The following is an 18,301-nucleotide window of genomic DNA, read 5'->3' on the forward strand; positions in this document are numbered from 1 at the left end:
CCCCGGGACACTGACAGCAGGGAGGGCCTGTCCATATGGCCTTGCCCCCTATATTTCTGTTTCAGGGATTCCCTGGACCTGTAGGAGATCCTGGCCCCAAAGGCAGCCGGGTAAGTGGGTTTTGGCTAGTCCCACACAGGTAGGGCTGTGAGTGGACACTGCTTGCCCCTCTAATGTGTTTATGGGAGGTCGGGGCCATTAGGGGAGGTGGGGCCAGGAGATGGCAACCTCAGAACCCCCTCTGCCCAGAACTGCCAAGGAGGCACTCCACACGGGATCTCCCAGAAGTTGTTAGGAGGCAGAGAAGGTCCTGCGTGTGTCGAATAGGGAAATTGGAGGGGAAGACAAAGGGCACAGGGCACAGTGGACCTAGGTAGCTGTGTTCATGATGCCTTCCAAGACCCTGCTGAGACAGGACCCAGGTGTCCCAGAGTGGGGCCTGCTGACTCTCAAGAAGTGCTCAACAAGTGAATCGCATGGCCGTCTGTCAGGGCAAGTCCCCTGTGACGTGTCCTCTACGGAGCCAGTGCTATTTATACCCTGGCAGGCGGGAGGGCCACTATGGACACGTTATTGGCCTTAATCTCTGCACCTGTCTAGCGGTGGCAGAGGTGGGCACAGCATAGAAGGCAGGGTCCCCCCCCCCCCCCCGATGTTACATGGCATGCCAAGTCAGGGCAGCTCTTGTCCTGGGATTCTGGGTCTCTCTCCTGTGGCTCCGATGAGGAGTGGTCTCTGAGGGAATGTCTAAACCTTGAGAGAAAGGATCCCAGGCTCAAGGGTCTACTCTGCCTCTTGTGTGTAAAGGAGACACTGCCCAGACCAGCCCTGGGGTCTGCACGATGGACCCAGAGACTCCCCTTGGCCACTGACCCCAGATGGTCACTAGGCCTCTTCGAGTCCACTCACTGTGAGCTCTGCACAGAAGAGTCAGGATAAGTGCTTGAGATGATGGTTGTTGATCAAGCTGGCTGCTGAGGGGAGCACAGGGGTGGGTATGTGGGCAAGGAGAGCTGCTACCAGTCTCCCTCAGCTGTGTGTGTTCATGACACACTCACTCACTGGTTAGGGGTGTGGGCTTAGGAACCACTGGGCTTGAACTCGGAGACCGGATCTGTGACACTACAGCTGTGTGACCGTAGGCAGGTCCCTTAGCTCTCTGGGCCTAAATGTTCTCACCTGTATAGAATTCTAATACCTCCCAGCAGGAGTGTGGCAAGGATGCCATGATTTAATCATGTGTCCAGTGTGTAGCCGGCAGATGGCATTTGTCCTAGGATAGCTATGGATTCATATCCCACCCCAACATGAAATAATAGACTTGAAACATTCTATAAGGGTGTGTGTGTGTGTGTGTGTGTGTGTGTGTGTAACTTGATTGTGAAGTTCTCAAGTGTGAACTCTATAGACGGCAACTTTCTCACCGTGTCAAAGACAGGGCACACCTGCGTGTTTAGCGTGTGTAAAGCGTTGAGTCGGACCTGGCAGGTAGTTTGTGCTTGGCAGCATTTGCTTTGGCTTTAGTTTCATTAAACTGCCGCACAGCATCCAGAGCGCAGAGTGCTACGAGCCCTGTGCTAGATCCTGGCCCTTGAGAGGTTACCAGAGGACAGGGAGTTATCAGGATGCTGCATGGTGCTGGAGGATGAGCCTGCATCTTGGGTACTAGACAGGAGAGCACTCAAGATGGGTTATGCATGCCATGTTTCTACCACCATAAGGTAGGCAGGGTCTGCCTGGTTGAGGGCTCAGAGGGACCACAGGCCTGGAAATCAGGTACATTCTCTCTGGGCCAGGGACATAGACGGGTGGCCTTTGAGCTGAACTCAAATTAGCTGACTCCAAGTTGGTAGCACCGCTTGTCTGCAGGGTCCTTGCCAGGGTTAACTCAGGAGCACCCGTGTGCCTGGCACAGTCTCTAGGTGGCCATGCCGACTGGCAGTACTTGGCAACCAGGATGGATGTGAGCCCCCAGGTCCAGGACCTTGGAGCTCTTGGACGAGCCACTCTAGGGAACACCCCCAAGGCAGGTAGATCTCACAGCCCTGCAGCTTCTAACCTGGGTACTAGCTTCCTTCCACAGGTCCCAAGCTGGGTGCCGGGCCTCTGTCATCCTATGCTACCCTCCCTGGTGTGAGCGTATGTGCCTTTGGACTACATCGTGGACGCAGCACCATGCAGTCCACGGGCATATACACTTGCCTCAAGGTCTATGTCATCGAGGACCGCTGGAGCCACCATCACAGAGGACCGGGCTGTGGGGTGGCGGCAGGGAGGCTGGGCTGACTGCACCCCATGCTCAGCCTCTCTAATTCCCACCTGCTCTTTTCTAGGGTTACATTGGACTCCCAGGGCTCTTCGGCCTGCCGGGATCGGATGGAGAGCGGGTAAGTACCTTTGTCTGGGCCTCCTCACCCCTCCGCTCCACCCTGCTGCTACAGATGGCCAGATGAAGATGTGCATTTCCTCAGCGGGGCACCTGGTCAGGGTAGGGCAGTCGGGGCCAGGGACCAGCATGTGGTTATAGCACTGGTGGGAGGGACAAGGTAGGGGGCCCCAGGCCATGTGTTCTAGGTACTTGGGGGACGGGGGCTAGAGAAGGAACTCGGCACAGGAGCTTCTCACCAGCAACAGACTGCTGTATTCTAAATATGAGTCCTGCAGGGACGGCCAGTTGGCTGTTTTTTTGTAAATGAAGTTTTATTGGCCATAGCCATGCTTATAGCTTACCAATGTCTGTGGCTGCTTTCCTGCCACAGGGACAGGGCTGAGCGGCTGTGACAGGGGCCACCCACAGAGCCCCAAGCAGTCTCTCTCCCCTTTTGCACAAGCGTCCACTCGTTGCTGGCACAGACACTTGGCTGCTTTGTAAAAGTGATGCGAGGCTTGTCAGGGAGAAGGGTGGGGACAGAAGCCAGGTGTCAGATGCCAGGCCAGGCACCCCAGGCAGGACCATAGTAGCTTTGGCGACATCAGGGACAGGGGACACCATGGATGCCTGGCTCCGTTCTGAGCTCTGGGGGTGAATATACACTGGCTTCAGGTTGGGTAGGTTTAAGATTTCCCAAGATGCCCTGACCTGCAGACCCAGTGTCCAAGTCGGAGAAGAGCTGCCCGGGGCTGGTGACTTTAATACATGCTCCTTCCTCCTCCGAGCCTGTACTTGGAAGTTCAGTGGGAACCCTGTCATTAAGCTAAATATAGAGCATTATGGGAAGGAGAAAAAGGTGCACTTAGTGAGCACCTGCGGGATGCCAGGAGTACTGGCAGCTCTCTTTAGGAACTCCCCCAGTAGGTGTTCATAAGCCCCTGAACCCCGATCCACCCACTGAAACATGCAGCTGGCGCTCCTGTTCTGGGCAAGCATTCCAGACTACCTGGGACTTCATCCTGGGTGTGGTTGGGGAGGGGTTCCCCCGCCCGCCCCCCCCCCCCCCCCCCCGAACTTGATAATGATCTTTCTCCTCTTTCTCCTGCAGGGCCTCCCTGGTGTTCCTGGCAAGAGGGGCGAGATGGGTAGGCCGGTAAAGATTTTCCGTGTCTATTACGCAGACTCTACGGGTAGCCCACCCCCCTCCTCCCGCTGCTTGGACTGTGCTGGTGGTCCCTGAGACCCGGCGCTGTCTGCCTCTCTGCTCTGTTTCTCGGCTGTGGGTGTGGGGTGGGATACGCAGGTACAGCGGCTGGCCTGAGATGCGGCCTGGGGTTCCTGCCGCTCCAGGTGTCTCCTCTATGCCCGTGTGCTGCAGGGGCTTGTGGGTACAGCTTTGCGTCTGGGGCTTCTGTCCAAGTGTTGGTGTTAGTGGCCAGCAGGGACTAGATGACTTAAGTGCTCTCACCCAGACGGCACGCCGTCCCCCCAGTGTCGGGTCCCCCACTCCATCTATCTTCATTTATGCATTCACAAGTTTAGACAGCTGTGGAGTGTGGTAGGCCACCACAGGAGTGGTCCCAGGAACGATTTGGTGTTGACCCCCGGACCCCCGACCAGCCCCCCCCCCCAAAAAAAAATCCACTGGCTCTGTGTAGGCCTCTCTGTTGCTATAAGGGATTAGTTTTCTTCTTGTTCGGCCACGGATAGGGTACAAAGAGAAAGGCAAAGTCCAGAGAAGTTAAGTAACGTGTACAAGGTGTTGCAGCCACTGAACAGTTGGGCTGGGGACGCCAGGGACTGACTCTTGGGAACACCATATGGTACCATTATTATAAAAGTAGGTTTCCTAGCCTCTGCTAGGAAAGCCATTGACCCAGAAGGGGAAACCGAGGCCGTGAGAAATAGAGTGAAGTGTGCAGCATCCCTCTGCTGGTGAGGCCTGGTGACTGTCTTCCACGCCTGTCCCCATTGGTGGCTTAGCCCTCTGCTGCCACCCTGCAGGTTGCTGTCCAGCCTCAGAACCCTGGTCATCTGGTCAGGCCTGCCACTGGCTAGAGAATGCAAGTTGCTTGGCCAGGGTCACACAGCAAATTGGTGGCAAAATCAGGATCTGAACCGAGGACCCCTGATAGCACAGGGTGCTTTCCATACGGCTCCTCTTCTCTCCATCCAGTCCTTTCTCCTCCAGAGGAATCTGCAGCTCTCACCCCTGCCTCACCCCTCGAGCTAGAAAGGGAGTGTGTAATTCTGGAAGAAGGTCCAAATATAAAATGTTGGCAGTTGGCTAGAGCTGGCAGGGCTTCTGGCCTGGCTGGTTCAGTCTTAGGCACAGCAGATGGCTGAGCTGTGTCCCAGCCGGAACCTCTCATTGATTCTAGAAAGAGGCTGCAGTGAGGTCTCTGGTCTAGCCCTCCCCCCCCCCTCTCTCTCTCTGGATCGGTCATCAGTGCATTGGCGTGCCTGGTGAAGCCAGCTAACCCCACAGTGCTGCGTACGGCCTGGACCTATCTCCTGTGGCCAGGCCTGCATAGAGTCAGGAAGGCAATCCTGACACTGGACCAGATGGCCCAGGATTGGCTCAGTCTCTCACTGTGTGATTCAGAGATGGTGAGCGCTTGCCCTAGGACACACAGCTCTCTGGTTCAGAACAGGGCTTCCTGCCCTGGGCTTTTTCAAGACATCAGATACGGAAATAGGAAGTGTATATTCATTCCCACATGGGGAAACTGAGGCCCAAACAGATGAGCTGGAGGTCTGGTCTCCATCATCTAGATGTGAGCCAGAGCTGTCCCAGGGATCTCTGTGAGACTTCTGCCTGCCTGTCTCTACCTCTTTTCCCTTGGTGACATTACTGCAGTGGATTTCCTGTCTGGCTTCACAGGCCAGGGTAGGACGTGAACTGCATCATGAAGCAAGGGAGCTGGGAACCTCAGGGGGCCGTCTCCATCAGCACATTTCAAGTACAGTAGGGAGGATGCAGGCTGGACCTGTGCAGGGACTTCCAGACATTAAAAAATTTAACTATTATACCTCTTTAAAAGTCGGTGGCTTCTGGAGGCTGTTGAATAGTTCCGTGGTGGGTACCAACCCCGACTAGTGGTGTAATGGTGCATTGCAGCTTGCTGGGGACTAGATTGAGTAGTTAATGATGCTTACTTAGCTCTCAGTCTTGCCTAGGGTGCAGGTTTGCAGGCTAGGAGACAGAGTGAAGCACAGGAAGTCATCTACTGAATACTTAGGCTGCCCTGGCCCTGCGTCTACCGCTGTAACAGAGGAGCAGATTCTGGAGTCAGGAGCATGGCTGAAATGCCTTTAGAGGTCCGGGCCCTTGGCACATTGCTGTCTACACCTCAGGCCCTCTGAACTGCTGCCATCCAGAGAGAGGGTGGAGCCTGGCCCCAGTCTCTTTTCTTCTGCTGGGCCTGGTCCTGCTCACAGTACGAGGCGTTCAGTCCCAGAGGGGCCCGACCTAGGGAGGCAGAGGAGCCACGTAGCAGGCCCGGCAGTGAGCCAAGTTCACTCCTTGGGCCATGGGCCAGGCTGCTGCTGTCAGGGGTTGGGGAGACAGAGGAAGGAAGTGCCTGCTGGCTGCCATAAGCTGATGTGCAGCCATATCATCACACATACATCAGGCACCGCCAGGCCAGTAGGCACTGGATGGCCAGCTGGGCCGAGAACAGAGGCCCTGGGTAGCCACTGGGTGTGGCCACGTGCTAGGGAGTGGAGCGGCAGGAGCTTGGAATCTCAGTCTCCGACCAGAGTCGCAAACCGCTGTTCACCCAGGCTTGCTGTGTCTCAGACCACCTGTAATTGTTCTATCACCCTTAAAAGCGTCCGTGTGTCCTAACAGTCTTTTTAAACAAAAACCCTAGACTCCCAGACATTGCCTGTCCATTAGAGAGACAAAGCTGGAAATGGAGGAGGAGAGCTGGTCCCCAAGACCACTGTGCAAATCCAGGCAGAACTGGAGTTATTGCGCGTTAGTCCAGAGCTGGGATGGCCTTTGAGATGCTGAGCTTCTTCCAGTTCCTCTGTCCATGCTCGGTGTCACAGCGTAAACACCAAGAGACCAGCTCTGGGGCCGGGCTGCCTGGATTCAAATCCCCACCGTGCTATCCCATAGCTGTGTGTCTTTGGACAGGTTTCTTAACCTCTCTGAACCTCTTGCTATCGAAAGCAGAGTCCCTTTCATGAGTCTGTTGGGGTTGCTTGTTCCTGTCACGGCTTTGTCCTTCTGTGGCTCACAGGCTGGCTTCGTCTCCTGCTGAACTGCAGCAGGGACTCATTGGAGTTTGGAGTCAACTTTCAGAAGGCAATATCTTGAGTCTCTCCCTGGTCTTAGTGTTGTCTGAAGTAAAGCAGACATAACCCAGGCTCTTAGAGCCCTCTGAGTAGTGAATCCAGAATGACTTGGGACTGTCCCTCTGGGTGGTAGATCCAGGATGGCTCAGGACTGTCCCTCTGGGTGGTAGATCCAGGATGGCGCGGGGCTGTCCCTCTGGGTGGTAGATCCAGGATGGCTCAGGACTGTCCCTCTGGGTGGTAGATCCAGGATGGCTCAGGACTGTCCCTCTGGGTGGTAGATCCAGGATGGCTCAGGACTGTCCCTTTGGGTGGTAGATCCAGGATGGCTCAGGACTGTCCCTCTGGGTGGTAGATCCAGGATGGCTCAGGACTGTCCCTCTGGGTGGTAGATCCAGGATGGCTCGGGGCTGTCCCTCTGGGTGGTAGATCCAGGATGGCTCAGGACTGTCCCTCTGGGTGGTAGATCCAGGATGGCTCGGGGCTGTCCCTCTGGGTGGTAGATCCAGGATGGCTCAGGACTGTCCCTCTGGGTGGTAGATCCAGGATGGCTCAGGACTGTCCCTCGGGGTGGTAGATCCAGGATGGCTCAGGGCTGTCCCTCTGGGTGGTAGATCCAGGATGGCGCGGGGCTGTTGGCCTGGCTGTTGGCTTTGAGTGGAGTGTTGAGCCAGCTTGGAACTGCCCTGTGTGCAGAGCCTACCTGGTGCTGCTACCTAGTAATCTCAGGCCTTGTGTACAGGATGGACCGATAAATCCCCAGGTTGCCCAGGCTCGTGGAACCTCGTGCAGGAAGGTCTCCTTACTCCCCGGCCTTGTCTAGGGGTCAGGCCTGGCTAGTACATCTTTGGGAATCAGCCCGTCCGTAGCCCATCACACAGCTGCCTGGGGAAGCCAGGTAGAACCGGCAATCCCCAGGCCTTGCCATTGGGACCATACGGAGCCAGCCAGGGCTGCTGCTGCACACTGCCCTCATTCCACGAGGGACTGCCTTCCTACCCTGCCCCTACCCTCACCCCAGCAACCACCACAGAGGAAAAGTCAGTGCCTTCAGAAGGTGTCCCATATCACAGCCCACCTGACAGATGTCTCCTGTCCCACGAGGTGACAGCAGTCAGCGTGATGACAGAGGATCTGGATTGGAGACGGGCCAGTGTCAGCTAGCCGAGACTCCAGGGTCAGGGGAAGAGGGGGCGTGTATGGGTTGGATGCACTGCACCAAGACAGGGCTGTGGTGGAAGCACTCTGTCACTCCGTGTGCCAGGTGGACACCCCGTCTCCTCCTCATGCCGGGCGGGGCCCCGATGAGACTCCCAGGAGTGGAAGTGGACAGAGGACAGAGCCCAGTGACTTCCTGCCTGAGCCTCGACCTCCCCGTCAGTTAAATAGGACCAGTCTCCTTTCCCTCAGCATGAACGTCAGACCCATGTGCCGCCTTGCGTGCGAAAACAGCAACCTGGTCCCAGACGATCGCAGTGGGGTCCCAGTGCACCCATGCTTCCTGGGGCAGTGGCATTCGCCTGTGCTGTTCACGGAGAGGGGCTGTGTGCTCCCACGCAGGCAGGCGCAGATACAGGGTCAGGCTCTCCGCTCTGGTACAGACCATGGCACTGTGTCTGGTTCTGTTGTTGTTTTGGTTTCCTGCTCTCGCTGGATATTCCAGAAGTAGTAGCAAGCCAAAGTGTGAGGCTCCTCCAAGGGGGGAATCTTCACAGTCTGGCCGTATTTGCGTTCATTCTTTCTGTCAGGCAAATGTGAGATTTGCTTCCCCTTCACCTTGGGAAAGCCGCAGTTGGAACCGGAAGAGGGGAGGGAAGGGGTTTACAGGCTCTAGCTACATCCCTCCCTTTCCTTTGAAGTAGGAATGGACCCCCCACCCCCACCACCGCCCGTCGCCTCCTTACAGCTGATGTTTTTCCAGCTGCCTGGCTCCCTGAGGGGTGTGGGGCTTCTTAGTCAGGTGGCCAAGGGGCTGAAGGGCCAGACCTGCCTCTCTGTGACCACAGTGCTGATCTTCCCTAGCAATGTGACCTTACTTGACCTTGCCATTTACCCTGTCACAGCCCTAGTTTGTCACTTAGGAATGGTCGTTTCACAGTGTGGCTTCTGAGGTGCAAAGCACAGCCACAGAGGCCTTCCTTTGGTCGGTGGGGAAACTGAGGCCCTCGGGTGAGAAAGGTGCACTACGAACTTCAGCCAGTTGGCAACTCAGTCTAGGTCTGAGCCTAGCTTCCTGCCTCAGTCTGTATCATTTCCACTCTACTGGGGCCAATCCCAGGCCTGGGGAGGGCTCCTGTCCCGCCTCTCAGATTGGCTGAGGCCTGTCCCTCGGTTCCATGTGTGCTGGTGTTTGTGGGCATCAGGAAGGACTTCAGAACCCCAGATCTGAGGCATGAGCCTGCTCAGATGTTGTTCCTGCATCCCCCCTGAGGGTGTGGCTCAGAGCCGAACTGCACCCTTGAATACTAACCTCCGGATTCTTCTCTGTCCTTCCCTCAGGGCTTCCCTGGAGACTTTGGGGAAAGAGGCCCTCCTGGACTTGATGGGAACCCTGTAAGTACCTCCATGCTTGTCAACAGGCCAGAGTACAGCAGACTTGAGGAGCCTGAGTTTGGGGGCCAGACAGAACTGGGTTGTCCCCAGCCCATGACCTACTAGTTGGGTGCCCTTGGCAAAAAAATGGAAAGACTTCTCTGAGTCCCTTTCTTTTGGGGTTTCTGTGGCCTCCTGGGAGAGACCCCTGCCTATTTAGCTGTAGGTGGTGCCAGTCTCTGGGGCTTTTGTCTGGTGAAGAAACCCCAGCTGCCACCTGGAGGAGGCACCAGAACCATTTATAGGTAGTTTGGCTTGGCAAAGCTACCTGCTGCAAGCTTCGTTGGAGGCAGAGGCATGTTCATAGGCGTCTTCAGTTTTACAGTTTGTAAACGCGCAGAGGCCCAGCTTGCCTGCAAGGAGATGGGTTGGCCTCCCCTTGGGGAGTCTGTTTGCTTTTCCCTTCTTGTCCCAGCTCCAGGCCCCGGGTGGGAGAGGACATTAATGTCAGCCTGGGGTGCATACCATGGCCAGTGTTCTCAGGGACACCTGCTCAGGTCCTTGGCTTTCCCTGGGGCTTGTTACCAGGGCAGCCCTGCCCAGCTGTGTCCACTGGGACCTCCAGCAGCACTCTGTCATGCGTTGGTCCATTGTTGTGCCATAAATGCTCCTGAGCCTGACCTACCCAGATGCCTCAGGGATAAAGATCCCCCAGGCCTGACCCATCCAGGAATGTGGAGTTTGTCCCTTGGTAAACCAGTTCATTCCTCTGCACCCCAGTTTCCCTCTCAAAATGCAGGTCAGAATGCATGCTTTAGAGAATGGAAGGTCTTGGCCGCTGCAGGTGTTCAGGGGACAATTGTCATTAATACTAAGTGTCCATAAGGTGGCCCCTGGTCTTAGTGCTACTTCCTTAGGCCATTGCACTTGCCTAGGCGGAGCTGGGTGGCACAGAGGAGGGAGGGGAGGGGAGGAATGGCCTGTGGGGAGGACAGAAGAATAGGGGGGTTAAGGAAAGAGGTGTGAGGTCTCCAGGTGGGGCAAGATGCATTTCAAGGGTTTGCAGGGGGAGCCAGGCCCTTCCCACAGACTCACCTCTTAATGGGTTAGCATCACACCAAAGGATATGGCCTTCTGGGAGTTTCCCTGGATTGGGAGAGACATGTTTCTCCGTAGGGTCTGGAGGAATAGAACAATTTCCCTGCCTTGGCATGAGCTCTGCCATGGAGGTGTTGAGGGACCTTGGCAAGTCATTTCCCTTCAGGGCAGCCCCACGGTTGTATCAGCAAGGGCAGCCCTGGGAGAGGCTGGCATTTCTTACTGTTAATCAGTGGCCAGAACCTCAAGGTTTGATTCGTGACTATCTGTTTTGAGTGCGAGCCAGACTCTTCCCTCCTTTTTTTGTTTTTTTTGTTTTTCTTTTTGTTTTTTGTCTGTTTGTTTTGTTTGTTTTTTTATCCTGGTGTAGACAATAGATGGTCAATTTATAAAGCTTTTGGGGACTGGAGTTGGAAGGTCAGTCCCACATTGTCCCATCCTCTGGCCCCAACAAGACCTTCCCATGACATCCGGGAATGGGCAGACCTGGAGAGCCTGAATGGTGATGGAGCCCTAGTGTTTCCCTCTTTGCTTGCCTCTGACCCTGAGTGGACCACTCACTTCTGAAATCCCAGTGTCCTCTCCAAGAGAGAAAAACACCTCCACCTGCTTATGGCCTGAGTCCAGTCCCACCCGTGTGTCTGTCCTTCATGCTAGGTGCCAGGCTTGGAGGTGACAGGTGGGATAGATGGTAGAGGGCGTGTCTTCCTCAAACCCAGGCCAAGCGTAAAGGAGCACCTCGGGACTGTGGTCAGGAAGAGGGGAAGTCTGCCCCTAATGCTCCCATCGGCACCTGCGTGGGGTACGGTGTGGAGGGAGACAGGGCAGTCACCACCTTGATTTCTGTGTTTTCAGGGAGAAATCGGTCTGCCAGGGCCACCAGGAGTCCCCGGCCTCATTGTAAGTACACACATGCCTAGACCCACGGTGGACAGAGATGGAATAGCCGGGGTGTGAGGAGCAGGCAGGGGACCCACAGGGGAGGTCAGAAGGGCCTCTTCCATCAACTCCCCAGAGGGATGGGGGGAGAATGGGGAGCGAGGAGATAGGAGTAAAGGCAAAGCCGTGCTGTGTGACTGCAGGTAGCTTACCCACCTTCTCTGAGCCTCGTTGATCGGATGAGGATGAGTCCTGGAGTATGGGGCTGCCAAACATTCTTAGGCTTGTTGCCTGTCCCGTGACTTACAGGCAGGTAGGTCAGTGTGACAGCAGGCCATTGAGCCTGCTGTGAAGGGCGCAGGCCCAGAGAGAGACTGTGGCTAGCAGGGGAGCAGAGTCTCTAGAGCATGGTAGGCAGCTTTCTTCACCCTTTTCCCTAAAGCACTGACTTTGGAGCCAGAGTGCCCAGTTCAAGTCCCGGCGCTGTCAAATCCTTGTCGTGTGACCTGGGCTTTAGTTTCCTCGTCTGTAAAGTGGAGATGGGCAGAGTCCTCTTGGGTTCCTGGTTGTGAGGATGAAAGGAGGGTGGGGAGAGTGTGGCCAGCTCCAGCACTCTAAGTTCTGAGTCCCTGGACTATATCTGTATCTCAACCGTTGTCTGCTGAGATGCCTGGGCCCAAGAGGCTGGGGAGTGGGAGGGGACAGGGCCTCTGGCTGTTGCTGGCTGGAAAGGCCCTGGCAGGGGGCTCCATCATTCAGCATAGCGCTTGTTGCCTGGCCTGTAGAGCTAGTCTTGACTCAGCCCTGAGGGCCAGTGAGAGGCCAGAGCCTGGGGTGAACCTAGAAATGTCCCCCTAGAATCTGCTTCTCTGCTCCGGCCTTGTGGAGCCTGTGGTGTGGTGGCAGGGGGTGTGAGGTGGCTCCCCAGACACGAGGGGTGGCTTGTTCTTCCAACACCTGTGCTGAGGATGGTGGTGGACGAGGAGGAAACACTCCGCTCCCCAGGCAGTCTGTCCTTGGAAGAGCGCCCAGGGTCCCCAGAAGCATCATTCCTGCTCAGGCAGGTCGGAGCAGAGCCTGGGTGAGGGGATGTGGGGCCAGGTCAACCTCTTGGTTCTGATCTCCAGTAATGACCTCACCTCTGTGAACCCCAGGAACCCTCTGCCACATGGGATCCTCGTCCTCATTTGTAATATGGGATCATTGTCCTCATTTATTCTGGGACCGCAGATGCGTGTAGTCCAATCTGGGACCTGGCACCGGACCTCCTGGGTTTGAGTCCTAGTTCACCTGCTCATCTAATCCCTACCTTGGATATATTTCTTCCCCTCCTGCCCTTCAGCTTCTTCGCCTATAAAATGGACATTGTAGTAGTACTTGCTTTTGGGGATTGGTGTTACGGTTTAAGTAGCTCAACACACTCGTGTACACGGTGTTTGGAACACAGTAAGGCTCCAAGCAGCAATAAGCATAACAATTGCTATCTTTATTTTTCTGTGGCGTGTCTGATAGCATTGCACACTGCAACTGGGTGGGAGAGCATATTACACTTGACTAGTGATGTCTGCCTTGGAGGGGGATGCTATCTATCGTTCGCTAGTCATCTCCTCCTTGGCTGAAGATGCTGCAGTTGACAGTGATGTCTGCCTTGGCTAGGGATGGGGAAGTATTAACTTAGACACTCGTCTCTTATGTTCATTCAACAGAACTTTGCTGACTACTTTCTTTGGCAGAGTGTGCCACGAGAATCTGAGAACATGCTGGAAGTCTCAGTATCTATTTTTTCCCCCTAAGCTCCGAAGAGATCACCGGAGCATATGACCATTAAGCTCCAATTCGAACACCTCGGGTGCTAGAAACTCTCTCCTTCCTGGTCCATCCGAGCACACAGCCCTCGTTTTCCAGTGTTTTCCTGTCTTGAGCCCAGGTTACCCTCACTGTCCCTGGGAGAGGCTGTTTTGGGTCAAATGCCCATTTCCTGCTCTTCAACTCCTTCAGTATGATCAATCCTGGGTCCCAAACTTTACGAAGGGGGCACTCCCACATTCTGACAGTCTGAACAGTTGGCACGTGCTCCCATTTGGCATTGTCCCAGCATTCTGGGTTGGGTCCTGAGAATGGAATGAGTTCTGTTTGGATGAATGAACAGGTTCTATGGACCCAGACTATGGAGGAACTCTGTGATTTTCCTCCAGATACGTGGCATGTTCCTTCCAGCCTCAGAACTACCAGACAAAATGCAAGTCACAGGTGGATTTGGATGCCAGATGTGATGTTTAGGACACATTTGAGCTGGAATGTTGTTCTATTTACCTAACATCCAAATATAACTGGGTGGCCCTCTTTCTGTTCTGACCTGATGCTGCAGCTTACAGTGTCTCTTTGGAAGGGGGTGAAACAGACCCCAGGTCAAAATCACACACAAGGCAGGGGAAGGAGCTTGATTCAAGTCCAGTACCCCCATCTTCCAGTCCAGGGACCTTTCCTGTCTCCTTCTGGGCTGAGCTCTGGGTCCTGCCTACAGTTCTCAGCCCCATGCCTACAAGGTTTCCAAAGAGCTTCTCTTGTCTCCGGCCTGCCTCACTCAGTGTCTTTCTCTGGTCACTGCCAGCCTCTCTTTGCCTATTTTCAGATTCCCTTCTCTGCCAGAATGAAGTTCCTCTCATCTTGGCACCTTTAGGTGGGGGTCACCGGGCTGGACCTGAGCCCACCGAGCCCTGAGTGAGTGAGTGCCTTCTCTTGTCCTGGAGCTCTGTGAGTGGGGACTTCAGAGCCTGAGGGAGCTTCCTGGGGAACGGGAAAGGAAAGAGTCCCTGCCGTGAGGTGTAGGAGGAATTGGGACTGAGTCACGAATGATTTTCTAGAATGTACGGGTGTTCCGCTCTGTGTGTGTGTGTGTGTGTGTGTGTGTGTGTGTGTGTGTGTGTGTGTAGGGGAGGAGTCCATGCTTTGATGGTCAGTTTTTTGTAGAAACCAAGATATACTCACCCTCTATGGAGTCAGCTGACTCCAGACCATAGAGCAGTGAGGTGACAGAGCTCTGGGGTCCGGCCCAAGTGGTGCAATTACAGGAACAAAGGTCCAGCAGTGTCAGTGGTCAGCCCAGCACACCAGGCTAAGACACGGGCGAGCCAAGGGCTGGGGACATTACAGGCCAGGTGCCACAGCTGAAGAGGAGCCTCGAGGCTGGAAGGAGGGAGAGACTTCTGGGGAGGAGGGAGGTCTTGCCTTGGAAACCCCCACGGGTTTCCTCCAAGGTCCCTTGCAAACCCTGATCTGGATGCCTGTGTCATGGTTTTGGGTCCTTGCTGTCAGAGGCTACCCCAGACTTGTAGGCATGGATTCACACCTGGACAGACAGATAGACAGTCCTGAGGTCTGGTCCTGCCTCTGCCCCACTCAGTACTTGCAGGGCATGTTTTCTGGACCCTCTCTTTCCTCATCTGTAACTGCCATGCTGGTTGCATGGGTGAACAGTGTTGAACTGCTAAGTGGCCCAGTGCATCATTCGGAGTCTGGCTAGGGAGGGCTGGACCGAGGAGGGTTGGCAGCTGCCCCTGGAATTGGATGCACAGCAGGGGGGCTTTAATTGCTTTCAGCTGTGTTGGTTGTGATCCTGGTGGGGGCCTGGAGAGGAAGGGGATGGTGTGAAGTAGTGCCTGGGAGCTTAGGCATGGTTCCAACCTAAGGGTCTTCCTTGTTATTATGGGAATACTCAGCAGTCAGGCTCTATGAGATGTCCTCTGGGGACAGTGACCCACAGAGTCCCTTCCCCTCCCTTTGTAGGCCAATCTGGGACCCTGTATTTCTAAGACCTCCCTTCTGCAACTGCTACTGCCTCCCCTAAGGCCCTACAGCTGCAGTCCTCACATCTTGGGTCTTTTTGCCACAATGCATTCCCCCTCGGAGTGATGTGTATCGTGTCAAGCCCCTTCTCCGACACCCACACAGCCTTTAAATGTCCCACATGCTCATCCTCCAGCCTGCGTGATTCTAGTCCCCACACAAGCTGCCTTTAGGTTAGGCTGCCACAGGAAAAATCACCCTGAGTTCCTGGAGCTGTTGGCTGGTCCTCTGCCCTCTGCCAGGAGCCTAGGGAGCAACCATCTCTTACAGAGTCTGCTCTGTCCATCATAGCGCGGGGACCATGGGCATCACCCTCCTCCACTTGGAGCTGGCAGCAGGGATTGGGTTTTTTAATGCAGCCTTGGAAGGCTGGCTTTCCCTCCCAACTCTGCCTGTGAGCTTCGCTTCTCTCCAGAGACTTCAAAACTGGACATGGCTGCAGCCCCGGCCTCTTGGTCTCTTCTTTGGTACATCAGCCATGGTAGAGAAGGTGACCCACCAGAGTTGTGAGAAATAACTGAGAAGAGGGGAATCGGGGACTCTGTGCTCCGTGTCCTACAATGGTCTTATCGGGTCACGATTGTCGTTGTTAGACCGAGGTGTTCTTTTTCTTGATGGACATTGGGAGCAGGATTTGTTAGCGAAGGCTCAGCAGAGAGGGCTGCATGCAGCCAAGTGGCAGTCCTGAAGTCCCGAGTGGGGATATGCCTGCCACGGGCCAGTGCCTGTGTTTCAGGCAGGGGAGGAATGGGCATGTCTAGTCTGAAAAGCTCCCCTCCGCTACCCATCTGCAGGTCCCCCAGCCATTCTGGAGCGCTCCGCTGGCATTCTCTGCTGCTGGGCTTCCGGGGCTGATCTTTGCCTCAGGGCCTTTGCCAAGGAGTCCAAAGAGTCTGAATCAGGGTCGTAGGGAACCGATGCCCAGAGAGCTCAAGTACATTGATTGCAACCGCAAAGCCTCTGGGTCAGTGAGGGAAGATGAACAAGCCGAAAAGAATGGCTTTTTTTTTTTCCTGGAACAACTCCATGTTATGGCTGAGCTTGGGGGTAGCTATGAGGGAGTGAGCAGAGTGACATTTGAGGGAATGGAGTGGATTTTGAATAAAGAAATTCACCCACTTTGCTCTAAGTCTGGATTCCCTAACCTCAGCACTTTTGAGTTTGGGGCTGGGTTACCCTTTGCTGGGATCTGTCCTGTGTACTGCAGGATTTTTGGTGGCCCCTGACTGACCTCCATCTGTTAGATGGCAGTAGCTTCTCTTAAATTGTGACAACCCACACTGCCCCAGACATCATCTCACCTGCTAACTCAGCTGCTCCTTGAAACAGTGCTAAGGAAACAAAGTGTTGCTGCTCCCCATTTTGCAGAGAAGGAGACTGAAGTCCAGAGAAGTTATGAGTCCTTTATGTAACAGACAGAAGTCTTGCTGTCTAGTGAGAAGTTCTGGGAGGGGTGTGACCGCTCCTGAGATGTGGCCAAGATCAGGCATTGTGGCCGGCTCTGATTCCAAGTGGAAGTGAACGGCAGAACACTCCTAATTCCAAGACCAGCCCACGGGTGTGAACTGCATCTTCAGTCCAGCTGCTGGGATCTGGGGGATCCTCCCTCCCAGACCTCCCCCCAGGGCCACCTTTCATGGTGTCTTCCTCTTTGTCTCTCCCCAGGGTGACATGGGAGCATTGGGTCCACTTGGCTACCCAGGACCCAAAGGCATGAAGGTAAGTTAAATGAAGGCTCCCCAAGTTCAGGCCCCACCCCGACTGGGCATCCCAGAAGAAAGGCACCGTCTGATGTCGCTGGGAGGGGAGATGGGGAAGGCTGGCCGGGAGCTCAGTTCTCTGGCCTGAGAGCTGGCCAGCATCTGTATGTCATTTAGGCCAGACATCTTTATTGAACACTAAGTCCACAAGCTGAATGGGAGGCCAGTGTGGTTCTGGGATGTAGGACTCTCGGCCAGTAGATGTAGACACCCTCGTGGCAAGCAGTGGGCTTGGTCCCCACAAGTGGAAGAGACTTGCCCAGGAAAGTCCAGGTCCTGGGTGTCAGCCCCCTCTGCTCTATGTTGAGTTCAGGGATGAGGGTCACTGCAGCTTCTCTCAGCTCATCACACAACCCTTTGCCTGGTGAGGTGGGCATCACTGCCCCCTTGGCTCATCAGAATACGGAGCCCTAGGGTGGGGGCCAGCTCAGGGTCTTGAAGCATTGTCAGTCCCTGACTTCTGTGGCCTTGGTCTCTCTTGCAGGGACTGATGGGCGGCGTGGGGGAGTCCGGACTGAAAGGTGATAAGGTGATCGGAACTCTCCCTTACTGCCTGTGGGTTACCTCATGCCCCTGCCCCCGGGATACCTGGACCCGCTTGCCTCCTCCGCTGCACACTCTGGCTTCTTCCCTCCTCCATCCTCTGCACCTACCATTCTGGCTTATTCTGCTCTCTCGGTGTGTGAGGCTCAAGAGAACGGCTGTTGGGGGCCTGATGGTTGAGGCGGATAGGACAGGAGGGGAGCATGGGTCTGGGTTAAGTCAAGGCTGACCTCTGAATCTCAAATGCAGAGCATCACAGCAAGGCATGCAGGGGTCACTGCCTCAGAATGTGGAGGGTGGAGACCTCCCAGGGCCAGCCCACATGGGTGTTGGTATCCCTGTATCCCTGGGAGGCTCTGAGAGTCCAGCCCTAGGGAGCACCTAGGCTGAAACACTGTGCAAAGCCTCCAAGCACTACCTGTTTCCCCAGCTGCCCCTGAAAAAGCTACTCCTAGGCCTGGGCTGAACAGCCCTGCCACTGACCTTTCGCTGTCTCAACCCTGTGCCAAACCTTGTTGGAAAGGCGAGGTGAGTCCCAGGGCCCAGAGACAGGTAGCACTTAGCCTAGGTCCCACAGCCTCAGAATGACAGCTACCAGGCCAGTGCAGGCGTACTCTGCCTTGTACAGACATCTCTCTCTTTCCGTTCAGTTTCTATGTGAACCTGGAATGCCAAAGGGTATGTGGCATGTTTGGGGGTGGCCCCCTGAATATCCACATGAGATGGCCTCGCCACTCAGTCCCTCCTCACCCAGGCTCCTGCACCTGTGCCAGATGGCTGGGCCCTTGTGCCCTCTTGAGACACCTGGGTCCCCAGAGAGTCCCAGTCACTGAACAGAATGAAAGTCATGAGGTCTGAGTGAGCAAGGCTCTGGGAAGTCACTGGCTCTAGAACCTACAACTGGCAACTGTGGAAACCGAGTCCCAGAGAAGTGAAGATATTGATGAAATCAAAGTCTGTGCTTTAT

General features: G+C 55.2%; 1 protein-coding gene and 1 long non-coding RNA gene across 7 annotated transcripts in view; one reads left to right on the forward strand and one right to left on the reverse strand.

The window, feature by feature from the left end:
• The window catches only part of Col27a1 (collagen type XXVII alpha 1 chain), a 121,892-nt gene that overhangs the window by 43,844 nt on the left and 59,747 nt on the right, over nucleotides 1–18,301 (forward strand). For all 6 annotated transcript variants that reach the window (XR_006069449.2, XM_042271274.2, XM_042271273.2 and 3 more), the window contains exons 10-16: nucleotides 66–110; nucleotides 2,334–2,387; nucleotides 3,480–3,524; nucleotides 9,176–9,229; nucleotides 11,162–11,206; nucleotides 16,697–16,750; nucleotides 17,276–17,320. Coding sequence is in view for 5 of the 6 variants with exons in the window: in XM_042271274.2 (XP_042127208.1) it covers nucleotides 66–110; nucleotides 2,334–2,387; nucleotides 3,480–3,524; nucleotides 9,176–9,229; nucleotides 11,162–11,206; nucleotides 16,697–16,750; nucleotides 17,276–17,320 (342 nt within the window). In the remaining variant the exon portion in view is untranslated. The remainder of the gene's footprint in view (nucleotides 1–65; nucleotides 111–2,333; nucleotides 2,388–3,479; nucleotides 3,525–9,175; nucleotides 9,230–11,161; nucleotides 11,207–16,696; nucleotides 16,751–17,275; nucleotides 17,321–18,301) is intronic.
• LOC143271870 (uncharacterized) lies at nucleotides 4,177–9,819 on the reverse strand. The gene is made up of 2 exons (XR_013049152.1): nucleotides 9,147–9,819; nucleotides 4,177–8,417 (listed from the first exon to the last, which is right to left on the reverse strand). It is a non-coding gene; the product is annotated as an uncharacterized LOC143271870 (long non-coding RNA).

This window comes from Peromyscus maniculatus, chromosome 2 (genome assembly GCF_049852395.1).
Source record: "Peromyscus maniculatus bairdii isolate BWxNUB_F1_BW_parent chromosome 2, HU_Pman_BW_mat_3.1, whole genome shotgun sequence".
Classification (NCBI taxonomy): Eukaryota; Metazoa; Chordata; class Mammalia; order Rodentia; family Cricetidae; genus Peromyscus; species Peromyscus maniculatus.